The sequence below is a fragment of the Aedes albopictus genome, chromosome 2, assembly GCF_035046485.1.
Source record: "Aedes albopictus strain Foshan chromosome 2, AalbF5, whole genome shotgun sequence".
Lineage (NCBI taxonomy): Eukaryota > Metazoa > Arthropoda > Insecta > Diptera > Culicidae > Aedes > Aedes albopictus.
In genome coordinates this window covers 460655905-460672697 of record NC_085137.1, presented here as the reverse complement: position 1 = coordinate 460672697, position 16793 = coordinate 460655905, and the positions used below count along the sequence as shown (strand labels likewise).

The following is a 16793-nucleotide window of genomic DNA, read 5'->3' as shown; positions in this document are numbered from 1 at the left end:
ACATTACATTGGCGTTAGACATAAGAGAAAATCGAAATTTGTGTCAGCCGAAGTTACTGTGACTTACTTCTAACACAATGTTAGAAAGAAATCACGATGACTTTCATGCAACCAAAACATGCACTATCGCAACTCTCATATGATAAAAGTGTACCGGGAAAACAAAAAAAATGCTACTTTCGAGAAACGAATAGGGTAATTGATCCGATCATGGAGGAGTTAAGCGCTGGGTTCATGTTTAAACCACAATTGTATCACCCCAAGCAAACTTTTTACATGGATTGAATTGAAAATAATAAAATCCATCCTTAATCTACGGGAAAATAACGAAATATTGCCACTTTGATGTTGTTATGAGCATTTTATTCGTTTTTATCTGAAAGAACATTGTGTTCCTAATGTTGCGGTATGTGTTCCTAATGTTGCGGTATTTTGTTCCTATTGTTGCGGTATCCCATTGAAATCATATGGGATACCGCAACATTAGGAACACTACCGCAACAATAGGAACACAGCAGCAAACACATTTAGGAAAATATTTTTTTAAAATAGGTTTTTGGGCAAATCTTAAGCAAACAAATGGTGCAATCTCATAATTTAAGCACCATACATCTATTAAAAATACCTTTTGGTAACATTTCAGTCGAAAAAGTGCTCAATTGCCATTACCGCAACAATAGGTACTACCACAACGATGGGAACAATTACCCTAGGGAAAAACAGAGCAAAAGAAGAGGCCGAAATTTATCTGTAAAAATAGGTCAAATATTTGTCGCTCAGACAAATACTGTTCTTGAGTGCTAATAAGTTAGAAAAATCTGTAATGTTCATACCAAAGGGTCACGCTGACCCAGCTGCCCATGCATGATACCAACCAGATGATCCCTCAGGATGCTTCATTCGTAGCATCTGCACAGCATATAGAAAATCTTGAAGGTATGTATCCAGAACATGCGTTCCAATTATAACCATCCTTGGCTTCCGGCTGGTGTGTTAGTGCAGCTTGCCCTGCAGATTGTTGAAACTGTTGTAGGAATCATTCGGAAAGCTGCATTCTTCAGAACGGCCGCCACAGTGAAAAAATACATCTACTTTGCAGCTTACGAAATTATAATTTAATATCATTTTGTTTCCGACACTGCGCCGCCTTCATACTAGAAAATGAAATGAAACCTTCATTAGCCACCGTAACCGTATTACTAACTACCTGCGCACGTACTTCCGAGGAACACCCAGCTGCAGTTCAAGCCCTATGCATCCTTGGCCACTTCAACTTCGCCCTGATCCTTTGCTATATTGTATCATCGGTGGTCATTCACCCAACTTCAGGTCAACTTCGAAGAAGAGCTTCTAAAACGCATCATTCACTACGAAAAAAACAACTATGAACTATGGACCGTTCATACATTGTAAACATAATTGCACTTAGATCCTTCCGAGCACTTCCGTTGTTGTTATGTAGTGGGTCGTAATCCTGTTCCGCGAAAATTTGTATGCAAATACGCTGATGAAAGCGATTTTATGTTCGGAACGTTTGACGGTTCCGCAACTCTTGGTGGTCAGCGCCGCAAAATTTCACACTGACGTCACTGACACACCAGTTGTGTTGCACTAAACAAAGTTTTCATATATTTTCAATTTGATTTTCACTTGAATTGTTTTCTTTTGTGTTTTCATACAAATAAATATTATCCCGCATAGCAAAATACCCTTTGCCATAACTTCCAAACAGTAAATTCATTGCATCCGTCAAGGTATACCTTAATCCATATATGGATTTGAAGTAAAATCGATTGTCGCGTGTGGGGAAACTTCGGGTTTCAACCGCGACGACAATATTGTAGCCCTTAATTAGTTGAATGATGCGCAATGCCAACAATCAGTCCAAATTTACTTCGCATCTGTAACTTCGCCTTCGATTTGGTGCTGTGACGATAATATTGGAATATTAAAAACACAAAAGAAAACAATCCAAGTGAAAATCAGTTGGAAACAATCTAAAAACTTTTTTCAGTGCAACTCAGCTAGTGTATCTGTCAAATTTTGCGGCGCTCGACCATCAAGAGTCACGGAACCGTCAACTGTAAAACAAACGTTCTGAACCTAAAGTCGCTTTCCTCAGCGTATTTGCACAAAAGTATTCGCGGAATAAAATCACGAATTACTAAAAAGCAATGCCGGAAGTGCTCGGAAGAATCTACAGTAAGTGAAATTATGTTTACACTACAGTGTATGACCGGTCCAGAACTATTTTTGGCTTTGTTTTTTTGTTTTGCATTGGATGATGCGTTTTAGATGCTCTGCTTCAAAGTTGACCTGAAACTGGGTGAATGATCATCGATGGTAGGATCAGTGAACAGGGCGAAGTGGAAGCGGCCAAGGATGCATAAGGCTTGAACTGCAGCAGGTATTACTCGGAAGTACGAACGCAGGTAATCCGTAATACGGTGGCTAATGAAGGTTTCATTCCAGGATACACTATATAGTATGAATGCGGTGCGGTGTAGGACGGAATTTCCACTGTGGCGACCGTTCTGAAGAATGCAACATTTACGAATGATTCCTACAACATCTGCAGGACAAGCTGCAGCTGTCGGCAGCCTAGGAACACGGATGCTAGGATGGTTACAGTTACAACGCATCATCTGGACACCATGACCGTTTACGTACGATGCAAAGACTCTCAAGGATATAATGTTGCCCCGTTAGAAGGCAAAGAAATACAGAAAGCAACTACCGCGGGAGATTTTTTGGTGTTCTACTGTATGCACGCCGGTCTGCTGAATCGCAACCATCCGATTTTAACTATTTGAATGAAGCAGCCGGAGTCATCATCTGGCGGGTGTCTTCCATGGATAGTTGGGTCTGCGTGGCGCTTTGGTATGTACATTACTGCATTTTTGAACCAATTAGTTTTGAACTGATGAATGACTGTTGATTTTGTTGCATTATGTCTGTAAGCAACACAAATGTCTTTTGAGAGTCACGGCACTGCAAAGAATGGTTGTATATAGAAGTCACAGTATCTTCTATGAACCTAAAACATGCGCTTCTGTGTCTCTTATGTTACAAGTTTGTTGCTTGCTACGTTGCTTGGGTTTTGAAACTGTTGCTGATCATAGATTCGCAGTTACTTCATTCGGACTTGTAGGAATCTGTGCCTAAAATTGATTGGGGCTTTTACATTGATGCTGCCAATACTTTCAATTTTAACCCTCGTACAGTCGCGTCTTCGACCACCATCAGCAACAAGTTCACGCTGTGTACCACAAGCGTGTATTTTCCATGGCGCGTATACTCAGTGCACGACGCGACCCCTAACGGGTTAAGAAGGAGCGACGGTTTTTGAGCTAAGGGATTTTATTTTCGGTTTCGAGAGTAGCGGGTTCAATTTGAACGCTTATCAACGCTTGGGGAACGTTCATAAATTACGTGCATCATTTGGGGGATGGGGGGGGGTCTAGGAAAGTGTGACAGTACGTGTATTATGTATTGGGAAATAGCTTGACAGAGGGGGGAGGGGGGTGGTCTAGAAATCCCGAAAACGATGGACGTAATAAATGAAGTTTCCCTTGTTTTGTTATCCATATAGGGGGCATCCATTTGGTACGTCACGCAAAATTTGGGATTTTCGACCCCCTCTCTCCCCTTCGCGTGGGTTTTTCGTATATCCAATGCATTGCTTGTCACACTTTACCGAAACCACCCCCCCCCCCCTCCCCCTCTGAGCGTGACGTACTTTATGAATGCCCCCATATTATTATAAATTTTGTTATAGATTTGATATCACAACTAATTTTGCTTTCGAATTATTATCAATAACTTTTGAAGTTCAAAATGAGTTATTGAAATATTTTCCAAATTCACTGTTCTTAAGTTGTTATTAAAGCCAACATAACATGTTATTAAGTTGGTCTTCCAGGAACATTTTTTTGTTATGATATTTGTTATTTTGCCGCTTATGACAAGCAAGTTTATAACATAATATGTTATGGTAATAACATAAAAATAGCTGATTCCATTATTCAGTTATTTCGCCTAAATAACAAATTTCCTTATGCTGATGTTATTCTCTTCTGCTCGGGTTTGCTGCATAAAATTACTTTTTAAGTAGTTCGATAAACATCGAATGAGAAAACCCGGAGCTGAGCAACTTCCGGAATAAAGTGATAACTACCCCGGTGACACCCGGGCGGCGGCGATGTGGGAATCACTAGTTGCAAAAACTTGCCCCTCCTCCCGTCCACCACCCCGCCACACACAAACACACAGTTTCCAAAGTGACATCATTAACAATCATTGAAGTTGTTGTTTTTACCGGAAGCGAGCGCGGTAGTCCCAATGGGCGGGACCCAGAAGTTCGCCACCGCACAGCTATTGTCACCATGTTCTCCCATACCGATGCAGTGTAAAGTGGAGCAACTAATTTAAGTTTTTTTTTCTTTTTCTCGCTCTCATTTCAGGCTTTGGATTCGTCACATTTCAGAGCGAAGACGTAGTGGACAAAGTATGCGAAATTCACTTCCACGAAATCAATAACAAAATGGTGAGTAATGATTTCCTTTGAAATAAGCAAAAAATTACGGAACATATCATTGAGGCATGGAAAAGATCTTTTATTTATTATTATTATTATTATTATTTCTTTATTATAGAGATTTTTAGCCCTAGGTTGGTTCATCTTTTAACCGGAAAAGATCTTGACTAGAACTAATTTCTTTCAAAAAGTTGTGTAAAAATAGTTCAAAATAAGCGGTGACAAAAATATTGCAGATTGACAACTACTTCAATACATACAGAGAATAGAGGAAACGATCGGACGGACAAAATTTTAACTTCCCGAAAAATGATCAAATAAGTATAATTTCTTGAAAATTCTTGAAAATTCTGATGCATAATCTAAATTTTTACGGTAAAGTCATCAATAGATCGAAATTCCAAAATAAAAATATAACAGATGGCACTTTTTTGTGTGATAGAAAGGTCGATTTTTTTCGGTCAAGAAGTTGTTCCGGAACATGAAGTATGTAAACATAAAAAGTTGCCTTTTGAAACCAATCTTGATTTATATTCACTAACTTTTCACAAATCTATTAAATTTGATTTGGTAAAACGAAATATTTTGCACTAGATTAACGGATGTTAATTGACCAATTTGACTGCTTAAAAACATATTCATTCATTTATTTAGTACTACATCAAATTCAAGATAAAACTGAATCAACAATATTTCTCCATAATACACGGTTCGTGGCTGCCGCTCTCCATCCTCGGTCGCGCCCAATGCTCGCCAAGTCACGTTCCACCTGGTCCGCCCATCGTGCTCTCTGCGCTCCACGCCTTCTTGTGCCAACCGGATCCGTTGCAAACACCAGCTTTGCAGGGTTGTTGTCCGGCATTCTTGCAACATGCCCTGCCCACCGTATCCTTCCGGCTTTGGCCACCTTCTGGATGCTGGGTTCGCCGTAAAGTGCAGCGAGCTCGTGGTTCATCCTTCTCCGCCACACACCGTTCTCCTGCACACCGCCGAAGATCGTTCTTAGCACGCGTCGCTCGAAAACTCCGAGTGCTTGTAGGTCCTCCTCGAGCATGGTCCATGTCTCGTGCCCGTAGAGGATTACCGGTCTTATTAACGTTTTGTACATGGTGCATTTGGTGCGTGGGTGAATCTTTTTCGACCGCAGTTTCTTCTGGAGCCCGTAGTAGGACCGACTTCCGCTGATGATGCGCCTCCGAATTTCACGGCTCACGTTGTTGTCAGCCGTCAGTAAGGATCCGAGGTAGACGAATTCCTCCACCACCTCGAAAGTATCCCCGTCTATCGTAACATTACTACCCAGACGGATCCGGTCGTGTTCGGTTCCGCCTACCAGCATGTACTTTGTTTTTGAGGCATTCACCACCAGTCCGACCTTTGCTGCTTCGCGTTTCAGGCGGGTGTACAGTTCTGCCACCGTTCCAAATGTTCTAGCGATAATGTCCATGTCGTCCGCAAAGCACACAAATTGACCGGATTTTGTGAAAATCGTTCCCCGGCTGTTGAGCCCGGCTCGTCGCATCACACCTTCCAGCGCGATGTTGAAGAGTAGACATGAGAGTCCGTCACCTTGTCGCAGTCCCCGGCGAGATACGAATGAACTGGATAGTTCACCCGAAACCCTTACGCAGTTTTGCACACCGTCCATCGTTGCTTTAATCAGTCTAGTCAGCTTCCCAGGAAAGCCGTTTTCGTCCATGATTCTCCATAGCTCTGCGCGGTCGATACTATCGTATGCCGCTTTGAAGTCGATGAACAGGTGGTGCGTTGGGACCTGGTATTCACGGCATTTCTGGAGGATTTGCCGTATGGTAAAGATCTGGTCCGTTGTCGACCGGCCGTCGATGAAGCCGGCTTGATAACTTCCCACGAACTCATTTGTTTTAGGTGACAGACGACGGAAGATGATCTGGGATAGCACTTTGTAGGCAGCATTCAAAATAGTGATCGCCCTGAAGTTCTCACATTCCAAATGGTCGCCTTTCTTGTGAATGGGGCAGATTACCCCTTCCTTCCACTCCTCCGGTAGCTGTTCGGTTTCCCAGATCCTGACTATTAGCCGATGCAGAAAGGTGGCCAACTTTTCTGGGCCCATCTTGATGAGTTCAGCTGCGATACCATCCTTACCAGCTGCTTTGTTGGTTTTGAGCTGGTGAATGGCATCCTTAACTTCCCTCAGCGTGGGAGTTGGTTCATTTCCGTCCTCCGCTGCACTGGCGTCGTCGTTCCTTCCGTTGCCGTGGGCTCCCGTGCCTACGTTCTCCACGCCGTTCAGGTGCTGATCGAAGTGCTGCTTCCACCTTTCGATCACCTCACGTCCGTCCGTCAAGAGGCCTCCGTCTTTATCCCTGCATATTTCGGCTCGCGGCACGAAGCCGTTGCGGGATGCGTTGAGTTTCTGATAGAACTTCCGTGTTTCTTGGGAACGGCACAGCAGTTCCATTTCTTCACATTCCGCTTCTTCCAGGCGGCGCTTTTTCTCCCGAAAGAGGCGGGTCTGCTGTTTCCGCTTCTGTTTGTAACGTTCCACGTTCTGTCGAGTCCCTTGCTGCAGCATTACCGCCCTCGCTGCGTTCTTCTCCTCCAAAACCGTTCTGCAGTCTTCGTCGAACCATTCGTTTCGTCGATTCCGTTCCACGTACCCGATGGTGCTCTCGGCTGCGTCGTTGATGGCTGCTTTCACTGTACTCCAGCAGTCCTCTAGAGGGGCCTCATCGAGCTCGCCCTCTTTTTTTTTTTTTTTGTCTAGTTCATTTATTTATGGCTCAATCGCGTGTAACGCTTTACGGAGCCGAAATTCATTCTTTGTATTCAGTTACATACAATTATCTGACTTTCTTAGGTACTCAAGGTTAGTACTGGGAGGAGGCCAGGGTACTCGTGGCTGCTCGAGGTTAGCGGGTCACAAAATTTCAAGGAAAGGCATGGTGAGGATAAGGTTTCAGGGCTCTCTGTAGCACATCCGGGAGGTATTTTCGCTTTTGGCGTCGCCTCTGGTGTTGGCATGGGCTTCTCACGGGTTTTCGTCTGCCGGATGGCCAGGAACATATAACACAAAAAAGACACACACAAAGAAAAAAAAACTGAAGCGAAAAAAAAAAACAGAAGATTATACCTTTATACAACACATGCGAAGAAACTCATAAATGGACCGCATATAGATTAGATCGCGGGTTCCCAACACATCTCTTACTGGAACAAAGGGTTGTCTACCTCGGGCCTCAAGGGTATCCAATAGTAGCGCTCTGGAGGCGTCATTATCCGGGCATTGCCAAACTACGTGGTCGATGTCATCATAACCGGAACCGCATTTAGTACAAAGCTTGTCGAGCGCGAGGTTTATTCTATGCAAATGCGCGCCTAGCGAGTAATGGTTGGCCATGAGTCTTGACATCACGCGTATGAAGTCTCGACCTACGTCCAAACCGTAATGCCACGCTCGCAAAGAAACATTAGGAATAATAGAATGTAACCACCGTCCCAGTTGGCCATCTCGCCAATCACGTTGCCAACTTTGAAGAGAACTCTGACGAACTAAATGGAAAAATTCATCGTGTGAAATTCTTCTTTCATAGATCTCACCTTCCTGTGCGCCCACCTTTGCGAGAGAATCCGCCTTCTCATTGCCATAAATTGAGCAATGTGAGGGGACCCATACAAAGGTAATCTTGTATGATCTTTCGACCAGTGCACCCATCTGCTCCCTTATTTTTGTAAGAAAGTAAGATGAATGCTTTACAGGTTTCATCGACCGGAGTGCCTCAATAGAACTAAGACTATCCGAGAAGATGAAGAAATGGTCTACGGGCATGTTTGAAATCATCCCCAAGGCGAAATTGATTGCTGCCAGCTCAGCAACATAAACCGAACAAGGTTCCTGAAGTTTGCGGAAGGCGGTGGAGTTTTCATTGAAGACACCGAAACCAGTGGATCCATTTATGCGAGACCCATCAGTGAAAAATCTCTTCCAGGAATTGACATTTTGGTACTTTTCGTTAAAAATGCGAGGAATAGATATACATCGAAGTTGATCTGGTATTCCCTGAACAGCTTGTTTCATGGACAGATCGTATTTAACAGAGGAACTGTCATTGGTGAAGTGTACACGAGGAGGATTATAACCTGGGAGGCTTATATCAGATGACATGTAGAAAAGATAGATTCTCATGAATTTTGACTGAGTGTTCAGACTGAGCATTTCTTCGAAGTTTCCAATAACAAGTGTGTTGCTCACTCCACACTTGATAAGTAACCTTAGCGAGAGCTCCCAGAAGCGGTTCTGGAGAGGTTTCACCCCTGCCAGGACCTCTAGGCTCGCATTATGCGTTGAGTGCATACAGCCGAGAGCAATACGCAAACAACGGTATTGAATTCGTTCCAGTTTTATTAGGTGACAGTTTGCTGCTGAGTGGAAGCAGAAAGAGCCATACTCAATAACAGAAAGAATCGTCGTTTTGTAAAGTTTTATGAGGTCTTCCGGGTGAGCACCCCACCATGTTCCGGTAATTGTGCGTAGAAAATTGATCCTTTGTTGACATTTTTGCACCAAATACTTAGTTTGGGTACCCCAAGTGCCTTTTGAATCAAACCAGACCCCAAGGTATTTCGAAGTCAAAGATTGGTCGATTTCTATTCCCAAAAGATTGAGTTTCAGTTGGGCTGGGTTCCGCTTTCTGGAAAACACAACCAATTGAGTTTTTTGCGGGGCAAACTCGATCCCCAAATCTCTTGCCCAAATGGACAGATTGTTTAAGGAACTTTGCAATGGTCTTTGCAACATTTCTGCATGTGGGCCTTTTAGAGAAACCACAGCATCATCTGCAAGTTGTCTTAGCGTGCATTGTCCTTCCAGACAGCTATCAATGTCTTTCACATAAAAATTATAAAGCAAGGGACTTAAACATGAGCCTTGGGGTAGGCCCATGTAGCTAATTCTGGAAGTTGTCAGTTGTCCGAGATTGAAGCTCATATGTTTTTCTGACAACAAATTATACAAGAAATTATTTAAAATTCCTGGAAGTCCACTATTGTGCAGTTTTTCTGACAATATTCCTATGGAAACTGAATCAAAGGCGCCCTTAATATCCAAGAAAACTGAAGCCAGTTGCTCCTTTTCCGCAAAGGCCAGTTGAATATCTGTTGAAAGCAACGCTAAACAATCGTTTGTTCCTTTGCCCTTGCGAAACCCGAACTGTGTATTTGAAAGCAAATTATTCGATTCAACCCAATGGTCGAGTCGCGATAGGATCATTTTTTCTAACAATTTCCTTAAACATGATAACATAGCAATTGGGCGGTATGAATTATGATCAGACGCTGGTTTACCAGGCTTTTGAATAGCTATTACTTTGACCTGTCTCCATTCTGGCGGAACGATGTTGTTCTCCATGAATGAGTTGAACAGGTCCAGTAATCGTCTTTTCGCGATATCTGGGAGATTTTTAAGAAGATTGAACTTGATCATATCGCGTCCCGGAGCGGAATTGTTTGATGAAAGAAGAGCCATAGAAAATTCCAGCATAGTGAAGGGTCTGTCCAGAGAATTGTCTCTTGAGGATGTTTCCCAAGATATCGGTTGTGCTGGGACTGAGTCTGGGCAGACCTTTTTCGCGAAGCTAAATATCCAACGGTTGGAGTATTCGTCACTCTCATTAGAAGAAGAGCGGTTTCGCATGTTGCGAGCCACTCTCCAAAGCGTTGCCATTGAAGTTTCTCTAGAGAGGCCCTCAATGAAGTGTCGCCAATAACTACGCTTTTTCGCTTTCAGCAGGTTCTTCAGCTGTTTTTCGAGCTTAGCATACTCTTGATAAAGATCTGAAGTACCATGCCTACGAAAAGCTTTGAAAGCATCAGATTTTTTAAGATACAACTGGGTGCAATCATCATCCCAGCCTAGTGTGGCTGGTCTTCTTTTGAAGGTTGCACTTGGAACACGTCGTTTTTGTGACTCTAATGCACTCTTGTATATCAGTTCTGACAGGAATCGATATTCATCTAAAGGTGGGAGGGGATTAAATGATTCGATGCCAAAAGATACCGCTTCTGCATATTTTTGCCAATCGATATTCCTTGTGAGGTCAAAAGGAACCTGAATTGGTTGGTCTGACCTTTCACTGTTATGCTTTATGGTGGTTATTATGGGCAAGTGATCACTACCATGAGGATCCTCGATTACCTTCCACAAGCAATCGAATGATAGTGAACTTGATCCCAGTGTTAGGTCAAGACGACTTTCTTTGCCGTCAGATGCAATACGTGTCACTTCACCTGTATTTAAAATGTTCAAATTGAAATCGTCGCACAAATCATAGAAAATGGCCGCTCTATTATCGTCATATGGTTCGCCCCACCCTGTACCATGTGCGTTCATATCACCCAGAATTAAAACTGGATGTGATAGTGCAGAAATCGCATTCCAAAGATGACGGCGATTAATTGAAATTCTTGGAGGAATGTAAACAGAAGCTACGCAAAGATCTTTACCCTTTACGTTTATTTGGCAAGCGACGATTTCTACGCCAGGATGAGTTGGGATTGGAATTTTATAAAATGAGTTACTTTTTTTGATCCCCAAAAGTACTCCTCCGTAATGGTCATCTCGGTCCTGGCGAATAATGTTGAAGTCGTGGAAGTTGAGTTCGTCTTCAGAAGAAAGCCATGTTTCACAAAGTGCAAATATATCACAATCAGAGTTGTGAACCAAAAATTTAAACAGGTCTAATTTAGGTTTTAAACTATGACAGTTCCACTGTAGTACAGTGATCATATCTTGAACCTCGGTTGATGAATTATCCATCAAAAGATATGATCGCAGCAAGGAGGGGCCATGATTGTGTCAAATTCCGAAGATACTCTTCTACTGCTTGGAGAAAAATGTCTAGTATGCCTCTGAAGGAGTCGGAAATTCCGAGGGCATCATATAAGCGATCCACAAGGGCCCTAAAAGTGAACAGTCCTCGTTTGGGCTTGATAGATTTTGCTGAAATTCGAGGAGCTTTTGTGGCTTTTTTCTTGCCACCTTGTCGAGTATTTCTTTTTGAAGTATACTTAACAGTTGGAGGCGGAGGTTCTAGGTCCTTGCTGCAGCAAGGAACTGCACCATCAGAGACCTGCTTCTTCGGAGTTTTTAAATTCCCTCCGCCTTCTTTGGTAGTTGTCAAACTTTTGAGGGAAGACTTTAAGAAAACCTTTCGGCGCAATCCCGGGGAAGATGGTGACTTCCTTTTTCCGGATGCGTGTACCTCCGAAATGGATCCACCCTCATCAGTTTCGCCATCGTCCTGATCATCGGAAGACAACTCCTGATAGGGATTTTCAACTGGGACAGCTGACTCAGACATTATAGCGGGCGGATTCGATGATTTCACCATTTCCGCGTATGTCTTCTTGGAGCGCTTAATTATGGAGCGACTCTCATTTTGAATACGCTTTTTATAGGCCGGGCATTTTTGCAAGTCGTGAAGTTCTTTACCACAGTAGCTACATTTTTCAGCTTCCTGTGTGCAAGACTCGTCGAGATGAGCTTGGTTGCATTTGCCACAACGGGGCTTGTTGTCGCAAAAGCTAGCACTGTGACCAAACTGCTTGCATTTGGTACAATTAAATACCTTCGGTCTAAAAAGACGTACTGTGTAAAAAGCATTATCAATTACCACAAATTCCGGGAGGACGGAGCCTGGGAATGTCACTCGAAATAACCCTGACGGTGAGTAAACTTTCTTGTCACCTTCCATGGATGCCTTTTGCAGAGGTTTGCAATCAAGAATACTCACATCAGCGATCGACCTATTATTGAACCGGCCTACACCGGTCTTGATGTCATCGCAGGTCAGCGTTTCGTCGAGGATCTTCCCCTCCACCTCCACTTCTCGTGCATTTATGTATAGGGCATATTCACATGAGAACAACTCGTGCTGGACAATTTCGTTTGCTGCTTTGTAACTAGGTGCGGTTACACGCAGCTTGGACTGTTTCACTTGGTGAATAACAGTCCCGGGATACTTACGCGTCAGCTCTCGAGAGATTGAGAGCACATTCAAAGGTTTGCATTTGCGCCGGAAATAGACAACCCAAGGCCCAGGCGAAGATGGCTGGTAAAACCGCGTCCGAGCAATAATATCTTTAGGAGGCGATCCGCCTCCATTCGGATCGTCCATGTGATAGTTCAAATAAAATTCAATTTATGTTTACTTTGACGCACACGCTATGCAGTGTCAAAAGTAATTAAAAAACGAGAGAACAAAATGAAAAAGAAATAAACCAAAAAAAAAATAACTTTGAAAACTTTTTACAAGTTTTTATACTGTTCCACAGAACGTGGGTTGGGAACCACTGCTATAGAATAGCAGTCAGACAGCTATCTCGTGTTCACGTGATAGACTGTGGAATGGGAACAATGAGGCGAGAGCGTATATCGAAAATACTTATCTATTGATACAGTACTGTAGGTAGCACGGTGATGACGACTCGGATACACACAAGCTGGCGTTGCTGATGATTGTCCCTCTCGTCGTACTCGCCGCCGCGCCGCCCTCGATGAAAACTGTTGCCCACAAACGGTGGCGTGGGTTTTTAATTACCGGTGGAATCGTACACGTATAGTGTCGACTTCCTTCACGACGATCGCGTTAATCGCCTTAGGCAAATCACTTTCGTCCTCGGTGGGAATAGCGCACGATATAAAAACCACTTTGTGGAGAAAAAACTCCACCGGCTACGAAATGGTTTGCCTGCGATGAGACACGGTAAACACAACCGGCTGCTGAAAGCGATCGGTAAGGAATGAGCTCGCCCTCGTCTGGCAACGCGGCTTCGAGATTCTGCGCGTATGCTGAGGCGACATCCGGTTGCTTCAGTCGCTCTAGGTTGTACCGTGGCGGTCGCCGGTACCGTACATTGTTGATGACGGAGAGTTTTGGGCGCAGTTTGACCATCACCAGATAGTGGTCGGAGTCGATATTGGCGCCACGATAGGTCCTGACGTCGATAATGTCGGAGAAGTGCCGTCCGTCAATCAGAACGTGGTCGATTTGAGATTCCGTCTGCTGTGGTGATCTCCAGGTGTAACGATAAGGGAGGCTGTGTTGGAAAAAGGTGCTACGTATGGCCATATTTTTGGAGGCGGCGAAATCAATGAGTCGTAGGCCGTTTTCGTTCGTTTGCTGGTGGGCGCTAAACTTACCAATCGTCGGTCTGAATTCCTCCTCCTGGCCTACCTGAGCGTTCAAATCTCCTATGATGATCTTGACGTCGTGGTTTGGGCAGCGGTCGTACTCGCGTTCGAGCTGCGCGTAAAATGCGTCCTTGTCATCATCAGTACTTCCGGAGTGTGGGCTGTGCACGTTTATTATGCTGAAGTTGAAGAATCGGCCCTTGATCCTCAACCTGCACATTCTTTCGTCGATCGGCCACCAACCGATCACGCGCCTCTGCATATCACCCATCACGATGAAAGCTGTTCCCAGCTCGCGTGTGTTGCCGCAGCTCTGGTAGATGGTATGATTACCTCTAAACGTTCGCACCATGGATCCTGTCCAACACACCTCCTGCAGCGCTACGATGCCGAACCCGCGGTCCTTCAGTAGATCGGCGAGTATGCGGGTGCTCCCAATGAAGTTGAGAGATCGGCAGTTCCACGTACCGAGTTTCCAATCGCAAGTCCTTTTTGTTCGCTGGGGTCGTTGCCGTTGGTCTCGGTTCGTATTATTCTGTTGCTGATTTTCCGTTACAATGGGTTTTTACGGCTGGCTCGTAGGGCCTGACACCAACCCCCTACTTTCCGGAGGACCATAGTGCACAGTTGAGCTTAGAGTCCTTCCCTGGCACTCGGACGTAGATCAGCCGCCCCTAACATGGGGATCAGACGCTGTTGTGAGCCGCTCCTCCTGGAGAACAGACGCTCAGGTTTGCCGAAGCAAACCCCCCCTTCCCTGTCAGCCTACGACCAAAGGTCCCACCGGGGTTGGTTACCCGATCTTCCCTAAGGTTGCTCATAGTTTCCGGCCGGTACCGCGTGGAGGTAGGGATAGGAGTTGCTGGGCAGAGGCTAGTGGATCACAATGGGATCTGAATTGCGCAGCATACCCAGCCTTTACCGTGCCCGCTTAAAAACATATGTCCGGGCTTAATGGCTGGCAATCAAAAAGGCCTAAAATCGCATGTTTTGCCCTATAAATTGAGGTATAGCTCAACATTGTGACGTGCTGGAGAAAATCTGAGCCTGGATTCGGATTCAGAGACGCACAAGTTTGCTCTTGAGACAAAAAAAAAATGTTGCGCTGTGTTATTCAAGGATTGTTTCAAAAATTTATCACGCAAATTCTTAAATAAATTTCAAGCATTACTTCACAAAAAAGGTTTCTAAATTTTGAAAAATGTATTGATTTTATGATTTTATACAAAAGATTTTCAGAAATCACCTTTTGGCATCTGGGCAACTGCTTGACAGCTCCGCTCAGTACAAAATGTGACGAGGGGTGATTCGACCAACCGCTCCCACACATACTTCAAATTGATTTTTAAATAGATTCCCTGGCATGAGAATTCATGAAAATTTGGATTTCAGGATTAATTTAGACAGGAGTTTCAACACATTTTGATCACGGAGCACTTTTTGGAAACAAATTGCTTTGCGGGGCGCTTTTTCAAAAATATAAAAGATAAAATTATAAGTTTGTGTAAAATGTAAATGTGTTTTACGACACGATTTTGATATACTCTAATTTCACTTTTAAATTATTTAATTTCCTAAATATTGTCGAACTCCGATAAAAAATTTCCGAGGGGGGGGGGTGGTGGTGACATAAGAGAAAATTGAAATTTGTGTCAGCCATATTTGTTAAATCAGAAACTGATTAAATACTGGTGAAAGACATGCGGTTTCATATCAAATTTCAGTGGTTTTCAGGAGAACTGATATGATTTTCGGTATTTGTAATTTCAAGATTTCTGAAAAAAATCTATATAAGATATACACAAGCTTGTCGGCTTTTTCGGCTCTTTTAAATTTGAACATATTCATCTTAAGTTCCATGGATCATCTAAGATCTTAGAAGAAAAAAAATCCTCTGAACATTAACAAATGTCCATAAGGGTAATAAATAAAGCTTTTGGAATGTTCTCAACTGAATGGGACTGTCGCGGTATACTATTGTCAAGGTTTTGCGGTACACCAAGTGCGGTGCACGTTCTGAAAACCCCTGAATTGATAATCATGACTGGATATTTTCAAAAAAATCCTTTGATTCCTTTAAAAAATATTCCTAGGAATGATTAAAAAATTTTGCCAGGAATACCTTTGACGATTTCTCTGAGAAATACTTCAGTAATACTTCCAAAGATTCCATTAGAAAAGTCAAAGTTTCCTTTAAAATTGTTTCTAAAGTGTTTCAGAGACTAATCAAGCAATTAATTCTGGAACTCCTCTATAAAACATCCATTGGATTGGAATTCTCCAGGAATTCCATCCAGAATTCCTCAACAGTTTTCTTGCAAAAAGCTCCCCAAAATTATTTCATAAAATCATTCACGAAATCTTTAAGAAATCGCTGAAATATTCCTCCAAAAAATCAATAGTTCAGAATTCCACAAACTGCTTAAGAGAATCTTCCATAATTTCCTTTAAAAAGTTTTTCAGGGATTCCTTCAGAATTTCTCTGGAGATTTGCATATAAATCCATTATGAGATTCCTCCATTTTTGAATGAATTTTCGATGGGTTCCTTCCAAAATTGTTTAATGGATACCATAAAAAAACGCTAGGCATTCGATCTTAAATGTACCTAGGGTTCTTGTAGGTACTCCTCCGGCGTCGGCGGTTTCATTAAACCCTCTTCCAAATATTCGAGAATTTATGCAATCTTTTAAGTACCTTAAGGTACTTTCAGAAATTTTTCCGGCACGTCCTGTAAGAAACACTTTAAGAATATTTAAGTTCAAGTCAAGGAAATTTCCTTTACGAAAAGATCGTGGACCGACCGGGAATCGAACCCGTCACCCTCAGCATGGTCATGCTGAATACCCGTGCGTTTACCGCCTCGGCTATATGGGCCCTAATGTCCTCTTTACAAGTTTCTTTTCATTGACTTTGTAGAGTTCGTCACCATGAGTGTTGACTTGGATTTTTGTTCCATTTTGTCACTGTTCGAGATGGCATCTTACAAATTATCTCTTCTTTTTATGGGTCATTCCACGCCAAGTGACCGACCGCTTGCAATCGACCATCACGGATTTGAACCAAATTTGGCTGAAACATTTGT

The 16793-nt window shown here is 43.2% G+C and overlaps 1 protein-coding gene across 4 annotated transcripts in view; it reads left to right on the top strand.

The window, feature by feature from the left end:
* The window catches only part of LOC109407762 (RNA-binding protein Musashi homolog Rbp6), a 1431211-nt gene that overhangs the window by 1231992 nt on the left and 182426 nt on the right, over window positions 1-16793 (top strand). For all 4 annotated transcript variants that reach the window (XM_062853969.1, XM_062853971.1, XM_062853970.1 and 1 more), the window contains one exon: window positions 4464-4546. In XM_062853969.1, coding sequence (XP_062709953.1) covers window positions 4464-4546 — 83 coding nt within the window. The remainder of the gene's footprint in view (window positions 1-4463; window positions 4547-16793) is intronic.